Source organism: Tupaia chinensis, unplaced genomic scaffold (assembly GCF_000334495.1).
Source record: "Tupaia chinensis unplaced genomic scaffold, TupChi_1.0 Scaffold000541_1, whole genome shotgun sequence".
Taxonomy (NCBI): Eukaryota; Metazoa; Chordata; class Mammalia; order Scandentia; family Tupaiidae; genus Tupaia; species Tupaia belangeri.
The window spans coordinates 532,427-548,097 of record NW_006160054.1 but is presented as its reverse complement, the minus strand read 5'-3'; the positions used below and the strand labels follow the sequence as shown (position 1 = coordinate 548,097).

The 15,671-nt window shown below is 41.6% G+C and overlaps 1 protein-coding gene across 1 annotated transcript in view; it reads left to right on the top strand.

Annotated features, from left to right (window-relative positions):
* Positions 1 to 15,671, top strand: part of FBN2 (fibrillin 2) — a 279,939-nt gene that overhangs the window by 232,890 nt on the left and 31,378 nt on the right. The window contains 12 exon segments of the mRNA XM_027775292.1: positions 1 to 73; positions 799 to 924; positions 2,658 to 2,774; positions 4,274 to 4,402; positions 5,268 to 5,387; positions 8,461 to 8,586; positions 9,314 to 9,466; positions 10,617 to 10,682; positions 10,989 to 11,114; positions 12,536 to 12,655; positions 13,614 to 13,736; positions 14,398 to 14,529. The exon segment at positions 1 to 73 is cut by the window's left edge and continues 9 nt beyond it. Of these exon segments, the coding sequence (XP_027631093.1) occupies positions 1 to 73; positions 799 to 924; positions 2,658 to 2,774; positions 4,274 to 4,402; positions 5,268 to 5,387; positions 8,461 to 8,586; positions 9,314 to 9,466; positions 10,617 to 10,682; positions 10,989 to 11,114; positions 12,536 to 12,655; positions 13,614 to 13,736; positions 14,398 to 14,529 (1,411 nt within the window).

Sequence of the window (15,671 nt, the reverse complement as noted above, 5' to 3'; positions counted from 1 at the left end):
ATCAACAGTCCGGGCAGTTACCGCTGTGAGTGCGCTGCGGGCTTCAAGCTTTCGCCCAATGGGGCCTGTGTAGGTAAGAAAGGGGCGGGCTCCTTATTTGGCACTGAGTGTAAGATTCTTTGGATTTTCTATACTAAAAAGGTGTCCATGCGTTTCTATCAAAATGTATTGGAACCAACAGATAACGTAATGGTTACATGGCTGGACTCCCATGTAGTTGATTGCGGTTCGAGTCCTGGACCCAGCGGCTTGAAACTCACACCAGGCGTGTGTGCATGAATGCCCAAAATCCCAAGAAGAGACTAGAGGAGGAGAGATTGTGGTGTGACCACCCCTCTAGAGAAAGATTTCTAGCTTCTGTCTCTGTCTCTGTCCCTCTGGTGAGCATGTGTGCCTTACAATAAAAACCTCTCAGAAAAAAAAAAAAAAAAAAAGAAAGAAACTTTCTTTTGAGATTTTTCTAACTCCATCTATTCACTTATAGTGAAACTATACTATTTCACCATATTTTTTAGATTATTTTGTAAAGAGGTCTCTTCAATGGGTTTCCTTTGGATTGGGCCTAAATTAAACAGTATCCTTGACATACCAATCAATATTTAAAAAATGCATGATTAAAAATGAGACTTGGATACTTTAAAGTCTTGCTTATTTTTACTTCAGCTGTTGTTATGGTTGATTTTCAGCCTGTCTGTAATAATTAATAGCAGGTTAGAGAAATGCATCTGTGAAAAATGAAGGAATCTTAATCAAAATCAGACATGGACAACATGTGTTTTATTTTTGTTGTTGTTTTAGATCGCAATGAATGTTTAGAAATTCCTAATGTCTGTAGTCATGGCCTGTGTGTTGACTTGCAAGGAAGTTACCAGTGCATCTGCCACAATGGCTTTAAGGCATCTCAGGACCAGACCATGTGCATGGGTAAGGAGGACGTTTGGTGCCCAGGAGGGAAGTGGGGCTATCAGTCCAGAATAGCAGGCGGTCCATCACGTGCTGGGAATAATAATCATGTTTCTCAGAAAGACTCTTGCAGAAAGTTGACCATGTATAACCATCAATGTCAAGTTTATTTTCTTTGATCTCAAATTTGCAAGTGGGGACATGCCACAATATATTCTTCAGTTCAGTGGTTCTCAGCCCTCTCCCTAGGAGACATTCACATTTCTTGAACTGCTCTGTGGGACACTCAGAGTGATATGAGACTGACCAATGGACAGCTTCTACTTACCCCTGCATGTTCCCACTCAAGGAAGTATTTTGGAATGCAAGAGAGTAGTAAGAATGACAGTATTAAAATGAATATATTTAGACACACACACTTTCTATTCAAATCAGTGAATGCATGGGATTTATCATCTATGTTTTATCTCTGAAAAATAATTTTAGACGCTAATACAGCCAGATTCTTTTTTAAAAATTCCCAGTAGCTAATTTAATGGTTAGTTAAGTGATAATCGTGCTCTGTAAGTACGTGTTGAGTGATGATTAATAAGTTTTCAAAGACAGATGGGCTGGATGCCTTGAGGCCGGGACTGAGGATACTCCCTAAATCTGACGTCAGCCATTGGCTCGGCCTCAACGAAACCTTCTCTGTCTCTGTTTTGCACTTGAAAGAGGAAAATCGAATTGAAAACTTGGCTATTTATAATTAGCCTGTTGGCACTGTAGAAAAAGCTAGGGCTGTGCATCTATCCTTTTGGTATCCAAGGTACTACCTGTGTGAGTGTTAAGGACAGAATTCAGGCCTGGAGTTTCTGTATGGCTTGTCTGTGCAACAAGAAACACCTGGAGAACACCTCGCATCCACTGCCTCGGAAGAGTTCCACCTGTAGACTTCTCTGATGATGAAAAATTCTCTAGTTGACGCTTGCACCGAGGAAGGCACGGACTAGTCCTGTTGGCATAAGCTTTCTGAGAATACTTGCTTATACACACTTCTCCTTTCTGTACTCTCTGGGAGGAGAGTATGATGATTCGCCAAGAAAACCTGTAAGATGTGTGATTCACAAATTCATTTGGAGAACCTTAGTCCTCACTCCTAGCTGTTCTTCCATGATAAAAGTCAAACTATTCATTTAGTAAGACTCCCTCAAACAGAGTTTCCCTAAGCCCCCTTCCCAGTTCGCCCCTTTTGTTTGTTTGCATGGTAGAGTTTCAATAGCTTGGAATTCAGTCTAGGGAGTCCTCTCTTTCATATGATGGATGACCTTTCTTAAGATTTTCTTGATTCAGTTTCGTAGAAAGTTACTAATATGGCTTCAATTTGGATTCCATTCCTTTTTAAAATTGAGTGTTTTCTTGAACAAAGTATGTAAGTTTCTGGACAAGTGCTTATGATGCTTAATAGAAAAAAATGTTTTAGACTTTCAAAAGATTAGTTGACTAAAATTGATAAACAAATGTACCCATCGGACCATCTCTTCTAAGGGGATGCTCGCTTAGGCTCGCTGAGCATTGTATGTTTGTACTTTTTTCTTAACGTGTTTGATATTTTCTGCCTCAGACTCCTATTTTCACAAATAAGTATGGGTTCCCAGTACTGAAGGAGGACTATCGAAGTCATCAGTAGTTTAAAAAAAAAAAATGTAAGCAATTCATAGCCTTTCGTTTCCTAGTGAAAAGCGGAATTCCTTTGAGTCAATGTTTCTTTGTAGACGTTGACGAGTGTGAGCGGCATCCGTGTGGAAATGGAACTTGCAAGAACACTGTTGGATCCTATAACTGCCTCTGCTACCCGGGGTTTGAACTCACTCATAATAATGACTGCTTGGGTAAGTACTGTAGTCGGTCCTTTATTGCTTCTGTTTCATTTCCACACAACATATTGACATAAAGCCAAAGAACCAAAACATTACTTCTGGTATTAAAATTCCACAGAAGATATGCAGGGCTCTATGACCGATGGGTTTCTAATGAACGGAAACCACAGTGTTCACCTAACGAAATCAGAAGACGACGTGTTAGTTTGAGCACTTTGGTCGATCAAGAAATCAATCCAGGAAAAAGGGGGCCATTCAGATGATAGGAAATATATTGGGACTGACTTATGGTTTGGGGACTTCTTACTCCTAAGTGAGATTAAAGTCAGCCCTTTGTCGTTTCCACGTCATTACGAATATTTCATATAAACCTATTCTTGATTTGCACTCAAATACCAGTAGCCGCCTACTTAGAAACGTGTTGGGTCTTGATACTTCATTTTTCCATCAGCTTTGGAAGCCAAGATTCCTTCCCCCCATATAAATAGCACATGGTGACTGTATTACCAGATCGGCCCTCAGAGGGATTACCTCTCCTAGGCATAATACAGGCTTTTCACGTTTGACCCACACTAACAGAAGTGAATATGAAATGGGAAGTGATGGCGAGTGGGCTTCTGTAGTGGGTGGAAGAGGTGATGAGAGTAACACCAGCATTTATTCCTTCTTTACTTTGCGCTTTCCAGCATAGCGTGGTCTAATTCAGGTGCTGGTACTAAAAGTAACGTGGGTCCTCTACCCTGATAGGACCATCGCAGCTTAACCTCACCTCCTAATTTAACCCACCATGTGTTCCTCTTTCTCTCTCTTATATCCACCATTGTAAAGAAATTTTAGAGCTAACGAAACACGTTATCCAGCTACCACCTTCTTGACTGTAGTTCCTTTGAACAGTCAGGGAGAACTAAATAGTACAGACACGGCCCTGATCAAAGAACAGTCTTCAGACAACCCAGGAAATGACTCGAATGTAATCAACCCTGAGCCTGACTGAAAACCCTACTCATAATGTCCTTCTCCTGCCCCCAAATTCTGTCTTATGTCTGTAATTCTAGAGTATTTTTACTATAATCTATTGTTCTGTATTTAAGATGCTCATTTATTTATCCTAGGGATAGGGTCCGTTTACCTCCAGGTGAAGTATCTGCAAATTAGGAAATCAAGTTAAATTCCATATATAACCCTTGCCTTGGAGGTAGGGGGGGTCATTCAAATTAGGAAGAATGGAAAGCTTCTCCTTAAACCTTCAAGTTTTATCAGTTATAATTCGCAAGTTATCTTATTATTGAAAATGGCCCCTTGTGGTTGAACTGCAATGGGAACCTATGTGGCCTTCTCAGTCGTGTGACCCTCGTCATGGCAATGTGCGCCATTGTTCTCTGTGTTGATGAGCGATGACGATGCAGGATTTTTCTGAATGTGTGCCAATGGCTAGGCCTTGCAGTCGCAACTCGTGAACTCCTGCGTATGCGCGAGCGCTCTCTACAGCCATAACCTCTGTTTGCTTCCAGACATAGATGAGTGCAGCTCCTTTTTCGGTCAGGTGTGCAGAAATGGACGGTGCTTTAATGAAATTGGCTCCTTCAAGTGTTTATGTAACGAAGGTTATGAACTTACTCCGGATGGCAAAAACTGCATAGGTAATATAATAAACAACGAATAGTCTTTATGCTATTTTGTTTTGTAAAATATTGATGCGAACCCATATGCACACGCACACGCACAGGCACACTGAGGATCTGATTCACATTTCATGTGTCCATCAGATCCATGACCGACACAAGCTATGGTGGGGAAGCATTGGTATGAGGTATAAGCCAAGTACGAATTTCTCAGACCAGCAGGTGGCGTAGTGGTTAGGGCACTGGATCCCATATGGCAGACTCCCCATTTTGTGTCCTGGATCCAGTGATCTGTAAAACACACCAGGCATGTGTTTGTGTGTGCCCCAGATCCTGAGAGGAGAATGGAGGAGAAAGGATTGTGGTGTAGCCAGGCCCCTGGGGGATGATTTCTCACTTCCCCTCTCTCTGTGTCTCTCTGCCTCTATCCAGCGAACATATATGCCCTGTGGTTAAAAAAAAGGAAAAAAAAAAAGTCTCATAAGCAATGTTTTGGTTGTTTTGTTTTGTTTTTAGAGAGATTTTGGCTATAGGGCACATTTGCTCACTGAGAAGACAGAGACAGACAGACAGAAAGTGAGAAATCATCCCCCCGTGGGGGGATGACCACGTCACATAAACAATGTTTTTATTAGGAACGAAGATTGAGATTATCCATGTCTCAATAAAAATAGGCAAAGAAAACAAACCAAGAAAATTAGCCACGTGCCAAATGAGAAATACCCAGTATTGTATCAAAGAAGATTTCAGAGGATGTCCATGGTAACCTAGCAGATCAGAGGCCCTGAGCCAAACTCCTGTTAATAGCATTTGGCAGGCAGACAAATCTGTGCAAAAATGATCTCGTGTTTAAATTATTTTTTCCTCTTCTTTTCTTCTACAGATACTAATGAGTGTGTTGCCCTTCCTGGCTCTTGTTCTCCTGGTACTTGTCAGAATTTGGAGGGATCGTTCAGGTGCATCTGTCCCCCAGGGTATGAAGTGAAAAGCGAGAACTGCATTGGTAAGACCATCATCTCTGAATGTGGACTTCAAACCCGAAGTCCACAGGCTGGTCAGTATAATAAGGCTTGGTACCAGCTCTAGAAATAACACCAAGCCCCAAACACTGCAAGCTTGCTAACCTGAGGAATTAAACATGGACCTGCGTCCATCTGTTTTATTGAATCATCAGAAATGATTTGATGATGGGGTAGTGGGAATAAAATCTTAGGGATGTGGGATTTTTCATTAACAGAAATCTTAGGCTACTCAGGAAATTTTCAGTGCACTCTAATCTTTTTTCCAAATGTCAGTGGAGACTTTCTACTGAATTTAAAGAGTGTCTACAAAAACTGTAATCGTTGGCGCTCAGCTTTAAAACAGCCATTAAAGGTGTCTAGGGTCCTAGAAATGTGAGGCAGAAAACCTTGACAATGCTGTTGAGGCATTTTTTTTCCCCTTGGGAAGGCCTTATGTCAAAATAGAAAATATTAATCCATTTGTCGTAACAGATGTTTTTCTGTTGAAACACTTCCAGCACACGAGAACACTGCAACCACATCAAAAGTGGGTCCCAGCATTGCCTGGTAGACATGATGAAGGCCAACCTTTTTACAATTCACTTTATTTCACTTTTATATAAATTATTTTTTACAGCCTTGTTGAAATTCAGAAGCACCAGCATCTTAGTGTGGTTTTCTTAGCGTGAAAGGATTAAGGATACTTTTTTTTTTTTTTTGCCTTTGAGTTAGCCATGATTTAAAAAATGAAAAATCTATTGCCCTAGGCAAGATTCCATCTAAGATATGTAACTCTGCTGTTAACATTCAAGGGGGTTACCTAGAGCTGAAGGAAGCAGTTTACTTCATGGAATTTAATTATTTTTAGATCATATAATTAGATATTACGGGTACACCTGGTCATTCTGATTTTCTGTCTGATTCGTATACTTGACTTACTAAGATTGTCTTAGTGTGTTCATATTTTTAAACAGTAAATAATAACGCTAGAATTATCTTAGAAAGCAGTTCGTTGTAAAGTTTAAGATCTCCCATTTTATTCTTTCATATTTAATATTGATTCTTCATTGTCTCCATGATCCAGCTGTTTATGGAGCAATGACAGTAGCCATGTGTTAGCCACTAGGAGGAAAGTGGAATTACACGTACTTCCTGTGTCAGATAATCTGGCCACCTTTTATCCTAGAGAAAGGACCTATATCTATGATTTAGTTACATTTTATTAAATTTTGGAAATATTTTCTTTATTCGCTGTTGGCAATGCTGCTATTTTTCACCTCTGAAAAATTGGCTTTTAATGGGACCAGCAGTTAGTGTAATGGCTATGTCGCTGGACTCCCATGTAGTTGACCGCGGTTCACGTCCCGGACCTGGTGGCTTAAAACTCACGCCGGGCGCGTGTGCATGCGTGCCCAAGATCCTGAGAGGAGAGCGGAGGAGAAGGGATTGCAGCGTGGCCATCCCCCCTGGGGGGTGATTTCTTGCTTTCTATCTCTCTGTCTCTTTCTGTCTGTCTGGCGAGTGCACGCGCCCTGTAGCAAAAACCTCTCAAAAAAATAAATAAATAAAAATAAAAATTGGCTTTTAATTAACTTACTTCACTCTAAGAATGTTTCCTTCCAACTAGGTTTTCTTCTACCAGTTTTTCTCAGGTACAGTTCTTCATATCATTTGCACATGTGCATATACACACACAGATGCATACACACACACACACACACACACACACACACAAATCTATTTCTACTTTCAGTGAGCATTTTTTAGTGAACACTTAGTGGGTGCTGGAAGTACAAAAGTAGTCTTTGCCTTTGACTAACTTACTAACTCATGGAAGAGACATGCTTTGTAAGCAACTCTGTTTCATAAAAACATCCTTCTCACACAACGTGATGAACACCCTCCTAGAGGTGTGGTCAGGGTATAAGAGCACAGCGGGAAGTCGTGAATAACTGTGTGTGAGAGTGGCATGTCAGGGAAGCCCATCACAAAGAATCAGCAACATAGTTCACGCTTCAATGTTGGGTAGCAATTTTCCAATCCAAGAAGAGAACAGAAGAAGCTATCTTAACACAGAAGAAACATGAGTGGGGTAAGCGACATTGAAGATTGCACTTATTCCTACAGGCAGGGTGGAGCCATTTGAGGGTTTTTAGTTCTCTACGAGGAATGTGATATGATTCATTCATTACAATTCTGCAAATGGAAGTTGAGAACTCGGTATGTCCAGACACCACAGGGGCAGCTGAGGGTTCTGTGGGAGTTAGATGGACACAGCACATGCCCTGGAGCATTCATTCTAATGTGTCTCAAAGTGTCTCGTATTCATTCATTCGGATAGAATAACCCATTCAGTAAGCACTTCCCATGAAAAATGGCCAAAAATCACTGGTGTTTATTTTAATGGGCCATTCTAGGGTTGGGGGGAATGATAACATTCTCAAAGTATGTCTGAGCCCTCCGAGGTCCCTCAGCACAGATTTTCAATTATAATCAGATGTGTATTTTAGAACGGCACCCCCAGCGGCAACAGGGAAAGGAAAGGGGAGGTGCAGGTCTGTGAAGAGACTTAGAGTGATCCAGGTGGAAAATTATGATGGGTTTGGAAGTACTGAGGAGGTAGCGTCGCAGGCCACATGCTGCTGCACTGGGAGATTAAAAGGTCAGAGTGAAAAATAAAAGCGACTCCAGGATCCCAATTTGGGTTACCGATAGGGACTACAAGGAGCAGGACCAGTCAGTAGAGCTGATTTGGCACCTTGAGTCTGTAATACAGGTGACACATTGAGCTGGTCCTAGGAGGAAGGCTGGTAGACAGCCCTCAGGATTAAGCCCAAGGGCCGGAAATGGACTGGGAACTCTACAGCACACGTTGGTTGAAACGAGATATAATCTCTAACATTCGAAGCAATAATCGTTCATTTGTAAGGAATAAACTCAATATATACAGCATAGAACCTCTTGTTTCGTATTCAGTACCCATTGGCTAGTGAAGTATTGTGGTATGGACACTTATTTTCAGCTATTGAACAGTGCATTGATTTGGTTAAATTAAATTCTCCCACTGCTCCGCAGATATAAACGAATGTGATGAAGATCCCAACATTTGTCTTTTTGGTTCCTGCACCAACACTCCAGGAGGCTTCCAGTGCATCTGCCCTCCTGGCTTTGTGCTGTCTGATAACGGACGGAGATGCTTTGGTAAGCTGTGGAGCGACTTCGCTGTCATAATTTGCCTCTAGAAATTTCCACACCCGATGGTAAACCATAATGCTAGTGTTTTCATAACAAAGTAGGCATGCGTGAGGTAAACATACCATCTGTTCACTAAAAAATATGGGTCGTTGGAAAAGTCATGACACATTACTGCATACAACAACAGAAAAATACTTTATGGCCTTTTCAATGACCCAGTATTTGGCAATGGACAATTTTTTAAGGTACTTTGAATCATTGGTGCTCTTTCTACATTATTAAAGATAGTAAAAGATATTACTATCTGATTTATTTTATTTTGTTGTTGGCATAGTTTTTCGTATAATGGTGAGTGATTGCTTTTGATGTCATTTCATTTACTGAAAGTTACCAGGTAGTTTTTGTGAGTCTATAATATAACACTGAAAAAATGAAAGATTTTATGTGTGCGGAAATAATTTTTATATTCAGCCTGCATTCTTAAATTTCCTAAGCATATTATGAAGTTATTTTAAACATTTTAAATAACCGAAGGATTTGATACACAGGTCAATTTAAATTGGCAGATGAAATCAGCCATTGAGGATTTCCAGACCTGCGTTTTAACTGCTAATCTAATCCGCACCATATGCTCTGCCCGTGAGAAATGCTCTGTCAGAAACAGTTATATACGAGTTACCCCACCTTTCGGATGAGCACTAAGGAGTTCTGTCACATTTGCTTTCTTGGTCAGATACTCGCCAGAGCTTCTGCTTCACCAACTTTGAAAATGGGAAGTGTTCCGTCCCCAAAGCTTTCAACACCACAAAAGCCAAATGCTGCTGCAGTAAGATGCCTGGAGAGGGCTGGGGGGACCCCTGTGAGCTGTGCCCCAAAGATGACGAAGGTAAGAGGAACGACACAAAACACCGCTCTGCACCACTTTTTGGATGCTTGCCCGAGCCGACTTGACCGTGTAATTTATGAATACTTTGAGGGTGAAATTATCCCCTCATGTATAAGTTTTGATGGTTCAGTGAGAACCTATAGTCTGAGAGTCTTCTTTCAACTTCTGGATACATGTGGAAGCTCCGGTAGAGTTACCTTGTTAAAAAAGAAACTTTCTCCCAATGATAGTTTGACTTGCTCTCACAAGAATGAATGTGAGAGGTTCAGGACAGGAGATACAAGAAGGGAATGGAAGTTATATTCCAAATTACTGCCAGAGTCCCACATGGGTATTACATCCCAGACTGCCACTCTTAGAATATTACATAAAGTTCTGAGAAGCTCAGTCAGCACAGTGGGTCATTTCAGGAAGAGACCACCTCCTCACAGGCCTGGTAACACCAGCAAATAATAGGGTTTTCCCAAGAGGCTCTACCTGGCTTGGTCTGTAGATTTGGGTGGCTTCTGTGGGTAATGGCGGGGTTTCTCTGGCTAAGAGAAAGAGAACCAGGAGCCCTCAGGAGGTAGAACCTCAAAGAATGAGCTCATGGAACCAGTGGATGGCATAATGGTTACGCCACTGGACTCCCATGTGGTGGACTGCGGTTCGAGTCCTGGACCCGGTGGCTTAAACTCACACCGGGCACGTGTGCATGTGTGCCCAACATCCCAAGAGGAGAATGGAGGAGAAGGAATTGCAGCATGGCCATCCCCCCTGGGGGGTGTTTTCTTGCTTTTTGTCTCTCTGTCTCTGTCTTTCTGGTGAGCGCATGTGTCCTGTCGCAAAAACCTTTCCAATGAAAGAAAGAAAGAAAGAAAGAAAGAAAGAAAGAAAGAAAGAAAGAAAGAAAGAAAGAAAGAAAGAAAGAAACAAAGAAACAAAGAAACAAAGAAACAAAGAAACAAAGAAACAAAGAAAGAGTGAGCGAGCTCCGGTGGCTTTCTGTGAACAAGTTCAGGATTGCTTTTGAAATAAATCATAAAAATGAGAGACTCTCATTAAATACAACTTTGTAGAGAACAGTTATTAAGTAAATTTCATGTTGAGTCTTAAGATTTCTGGTAGTTGAGAGTCTTCAGTAACAGGAAATTTCTGTTTTCCTCTGTAGTAGCTTTCCAGGATTTGTGTCCATATGGCCACGGAACTGTTCCGAGTCTTCATGATACACGTGAAGGTATGCTTAGCTATGTTTTATTCTTATGTTCTCATTTTATACAAATATGTTATATGTTTATTTGGTAAATTATGCTAATTTTATTAGATAAGATACAGTACACTGTGTTTCATGTACATGTATAATATTTACTATGTATGATGCATTATTTATGACTATGTCATGACATATGATGTATGTTATATGTTTCTCTGACAAAAGAAATATTGATGTGTCTTACTAGTTCTAAGCCTGTGTGAAATAGATATGTGCAGTGTTGGCACACCTGTCTGTATGAGGAAGTTCATGGACAGTTCTGTATTTTAGATGTTAACGAGTGTCTTGAGAGCCCAGGCATTTGTTCAAATGGTCAGTGTATCAATACCGATGGGTCCTTTCGCTGTGAATGTCCAATGGGCTACAACCTTGATTACACTGGAGTACGCTGTGTGGGTGAGTGCTGGCTCCATATTATATGGTTTTGTTTGTTTGTTTATTTGTTTATTAGGTTTTTGCCATAGGGTGTGTGTACTCACCAGAGAGAGACAGAGAGAGGGAAAGTGAGAAATCACCCTCGTACACATCTAAGGGCATGGCCACACCACAATCCCTTCTCTTCCATTCTCCTTTCAGGATTTTAGGAATGCATACACACATGCCTGGTGTGGTTTTCAAGCCACCCAGTCTGGGACTTGAACCATGGTCGGCCATGAGGGAGTGAGCACCTTAATCACCATGCCACCTGCTGGTCCTCACATTACACAATTTTAAAATTCTGTTTTATTTCTGATTCATCAAAGGTTCTCCCGTGTTCCTTGGGTGGTAGGATTTACCAAGCCAGAATGGGTAGCTGGTAACAGCTCTTCTTCATTTATCTTGCCTTATCCAGTCGACTCTGGTTTATGTGAAGATGGGGAGAGCTGCCCAACCTAGGCTGTCAACCAAATATTCAAACTCTAATGTGTCTAGAAACTCACAGTTGCTAAAACCTCTAATTGGGAGAGATCCATTTTGCTTTCTGACTTTCCACACCTAATCTTGGTGCAGAGGACCACATCTCTCTTCTGGATTTGTGATCATTAGGAAGGCATTGCACTCTGTGGGTCAGGACATTGTGTTCTGATCCTTCAGCATCCTCTGCCCTGCATGAAGATCAAGCCAGCCACGGCCCGGTGGGTTCAGGTTCATGTGGGCCCTTCTCAGATCGTGGAAATGTGGAAGGGCCAGTGCAGGTATTCTTAGGACTGTTTCTAGTAAACTAAAGCATCTCCAATATTTGTGGCACATCCTCACTCTTCTTTTTTTTTCTTTTTTTTTTTTTTTGAGAGGTTTTTGCTATAGGGCGCGTGCGCTCACCAGACAGACAGAGAGAGACAGAGAGACAGAAAGCGAGAAATCACTCCCAGGGGGAATGGCCACACTGCAATCCCTTCTCCTCCATTCTCCTCTTGGGATCTTGGGCACACATGCACACGCTCCCGGCATGAGTTTAAGCCACAGGGTCTGGGACTCAAACCGCAGTCATCTACATGGGAGTCCAGCGACATAGCCATTACTCTAACTGCTGGTCCCCTCACTCTTCTTTTTTTTTCTTTTTTTTTTTTTTTGAGAGGTTTTTGCTATAGGGCGCGTGCGCTCACCAGACAGACAGAGAGAGACAGAGAGACAGAAAGCGAGAAATCACTCCCAGGGGGAATGGCCACACTGCAATCCCTTCTCCTCCATTCTCCTCTTGGGATCTTGGGCACACATGCACACGCTCCCGGCATGAGTTTAAGCCACAGGGTCTGGGACTCAAACCGCAGTCATCTACATGGGAGTCCAGCGACATAGCCATTACTCTAACTGCTGGTCCCCTCACTCTTCTTTTTCAGATACTGATGAGTGTTCAATTGGCAATCCATGTGGAAATGGTACATGCACCAATGTTATTGGGAGTTTTGAATGCAATTGCAATGAAGGCTTTGAGCCAGGGCCCATGATGAATTGTGAAGGTAAGTGATCCTTATCTTAAGCATTATATATGTGTGTGTGTTTCTTAACATCTGTGCTAATTTATATTTTTCTGATAATCAATAAATGATTTTATTCATCAAATGTATTTTCCATTACCTCAGTGAGCACAGTTATAATAGCTACTCTAAAGGCCCGTCTGACAGTTCCAACACCTGGGTCATCTCAAATTAGCATCTGTTAGTTGTCTTTTCCCCTGAAATTGGACCACATTTTCCCAGCTATTCAGTATACTGGTTAATTTCAGATATATACCCTGGATGTTATGAATGGTATGTTCTCACATAAATTATATTTCTCTGAAGAATGTCGATGCTTTTGTCTTAGCAGATAGTTAACTTGGGCAGAGACTGGAGCAGACTGTCCGGAGGATAATGGCTCAAATTACACTCTAAGTCTTCAGCCTTAGTGGCTGACTTCCTTTTTTTGCCCCAGGTGCACATACACAGTCAGCTGGGTGGGCTGAGTAGCTGAAAGAACAATAGTGTTTCTACTTTCCTGGTCCTTCCTTCCTATGGCTCCCCTTACTCTTCAGCAACCAGGATTGCCTCAAGGCTCTTCCCCAGCTCCTCTGGGTAGACTCTCAGGAAGTTTCTAGTCAAGACTTAGCTACCAGATATGCCATGACTAGGACAGTGGTTAGCTACGGAGTAATTTCAGAAAAGAAAGAAACAGTATGGGAATTATGCCTTACTGGTTGTTTGCTCTGAGTTTCATCTCACCATTAAAACTTCAGTTCGTTTTTGTATTTTCTCCAGAATTTATAGTTTTTATTTGTTGGAGGATGAGTTTACCAGCTACCAAATTCAACATACCAGCACTGGAAGTTCTGTTATCTTATTGTGCTCCATATTACCATGAAGTCAATACATCAATGTTGATTGAAACTGATAATTAGAACTATAGGCTGAACACTTGCCTGTCCATTTCTTTGGTCAGATATCAATGAATGTGCCCAGAACCCACTGCTGTGTGCTTTCCGCTGCATGAACACCTTTGGGTCCTATGAATGTACATGCCCTGTTGGCTATGCACTCAGGGAAGACCAGAAGATGTGCAAAGGTAAGATCATAGACAAGGGAAAGATAATAAGAATTATAAAAATAAAATTTAAAAAAAGAATCTGGAAAGAAATAAAAAGCTATTTGTTGATGATGATATGGATAGTAATGTCTTTGTCTTGACTGATAGGCATGGTAATTGTGCTGGAAAAAGAAACGTAGTACACTATGAAGATCAATGTGATTAAATGTAATATAAAAAGTAATCCAAAAAACAACCATAGACAAGGGAATAAGAACGTTTTTGGCCATATAGTAGATACCTACCTCACTGAGTTTATAGTTCTCTCTCAACTAACTTCTTCTGGTGAAAGAGAAGTATACGGAAATACATATGACAGCATTTTACTGGTAGATTTCCATACCTAGATAAACAAGATACCTGATGGTTTGTATAATCAAGTCAAAGATAAAATGGGTCAGGAGCCCACTGTGGTCACACTTTTAGACCCTTCTTAAAGCAAACAATGTCCTTCCCTGAACCTCTTACTATTAGGACCAGTGCTGAAACTCTGATATGCCTGGAATAGAGCCAACAGTTAAAAAAGCCTGGGCTCTTCCTTTCTCTGAGACACCAAAAATGTGACTTACAAGTACTAAACTAGCCTGCGTTGGAGAATTTTCTATTTTGGTCTTTTGTTCCTATGAAAAATATGTTATAGATCTGGATGAATGTGCTGAAGGACTGCACGACTGTGAATCGAGAGGCATGATGTGTAAGAATCTGATCGGCACCTTCATGTGCATCTGTCCTCCGGGAATGGCCCGAAGGCCTGATGGAGAGGGCTGTGTAGGTAAGCTCTGAAGGATGATGTCTGCTTTAAATATGTCCCTACTCGAAGTCACGTTTATGACACTCTCCCCACATGGTCTAAACTGCCAGCGAGCCGTCTCTAGCTGCGGAGGGTGTGCCATAGCTACCTTTCTTCCACCCAGGGCCCCTGCCAGTGTCATGGGTGTGCATAATGCAGTGGTAGTCATGCCTGCCCAAGAAAATAGGCCCTATTGTGTGTCATAATCCTGCATCCTGTCTATCGTAAACACTAAATTCAGAATTATAAAAAAAAATTCGTGTAGCAAGTCGAACGTATTAGGCAATGGCCTCATTTTTGTATCATTCCATGCATGTTACATGGCCACCTGGAGGTACTGCACTGGAGTGCTGGAAGCTATTTGGCCACTCACAGGTTTGGATCTCCAGGTCAGCCTAAAAGCAAGCCAGACGCACGTGCAGGTACCCAAGAACCTGAGGAGCTGGAGGACTGGGGAAACGGGATCACAATATGATAAGACCCTGTCAAGGAGCCCTCTCTCTCACGTGTACACACGTTCTCTGTCATCCAAAAATAAAATAAGGGCCCAGCAGGTGACGTAGTGGTTAAGGCACTGAATTCTCATGTGGCCAACTGTGGTTCGAATTCCCAACCTGGTGACTTGAAAATCATGCTGGATGTGTGTGCGTGTGTGCCCAAAATCCTGAAAGGAAGATGGAAGAGAAAGGGTTGGGCATGGCATTCCCCCTTGGGGGAGTGTATTTCTCTCTCTCTCTCTCTCTCTCTCTCTCTCTCTCTCTCTAGCAAGCACAAGGGCTCTGGCAAAAACTTAAATATTAATTCATTAATTAAAAAATTAAAAAGGTAAATAATTTTCAGATCCCTGTTATAGGCTGGTTGTCTCTATGACTCCAGTCACATTTTTACAATACATTTGGACTTCAGTTAATTCATTTGTAAGGGGAGGATATAGCGCTACAGTTTCATAATGCACACCAGTCTCAGGTCATGGAAGCTGGTCATGATGACCACAGTCACCTCAGCGTTTCTTTCCAAATGTATTGGACTTGACATAGCCTTTCTCCTCCTTGAGAATAGGTGACTTCCCCTCACTTACTTAATAACCTGATCCCTTCTTCCTAATCTCTAAGGCCTAGAAAAAT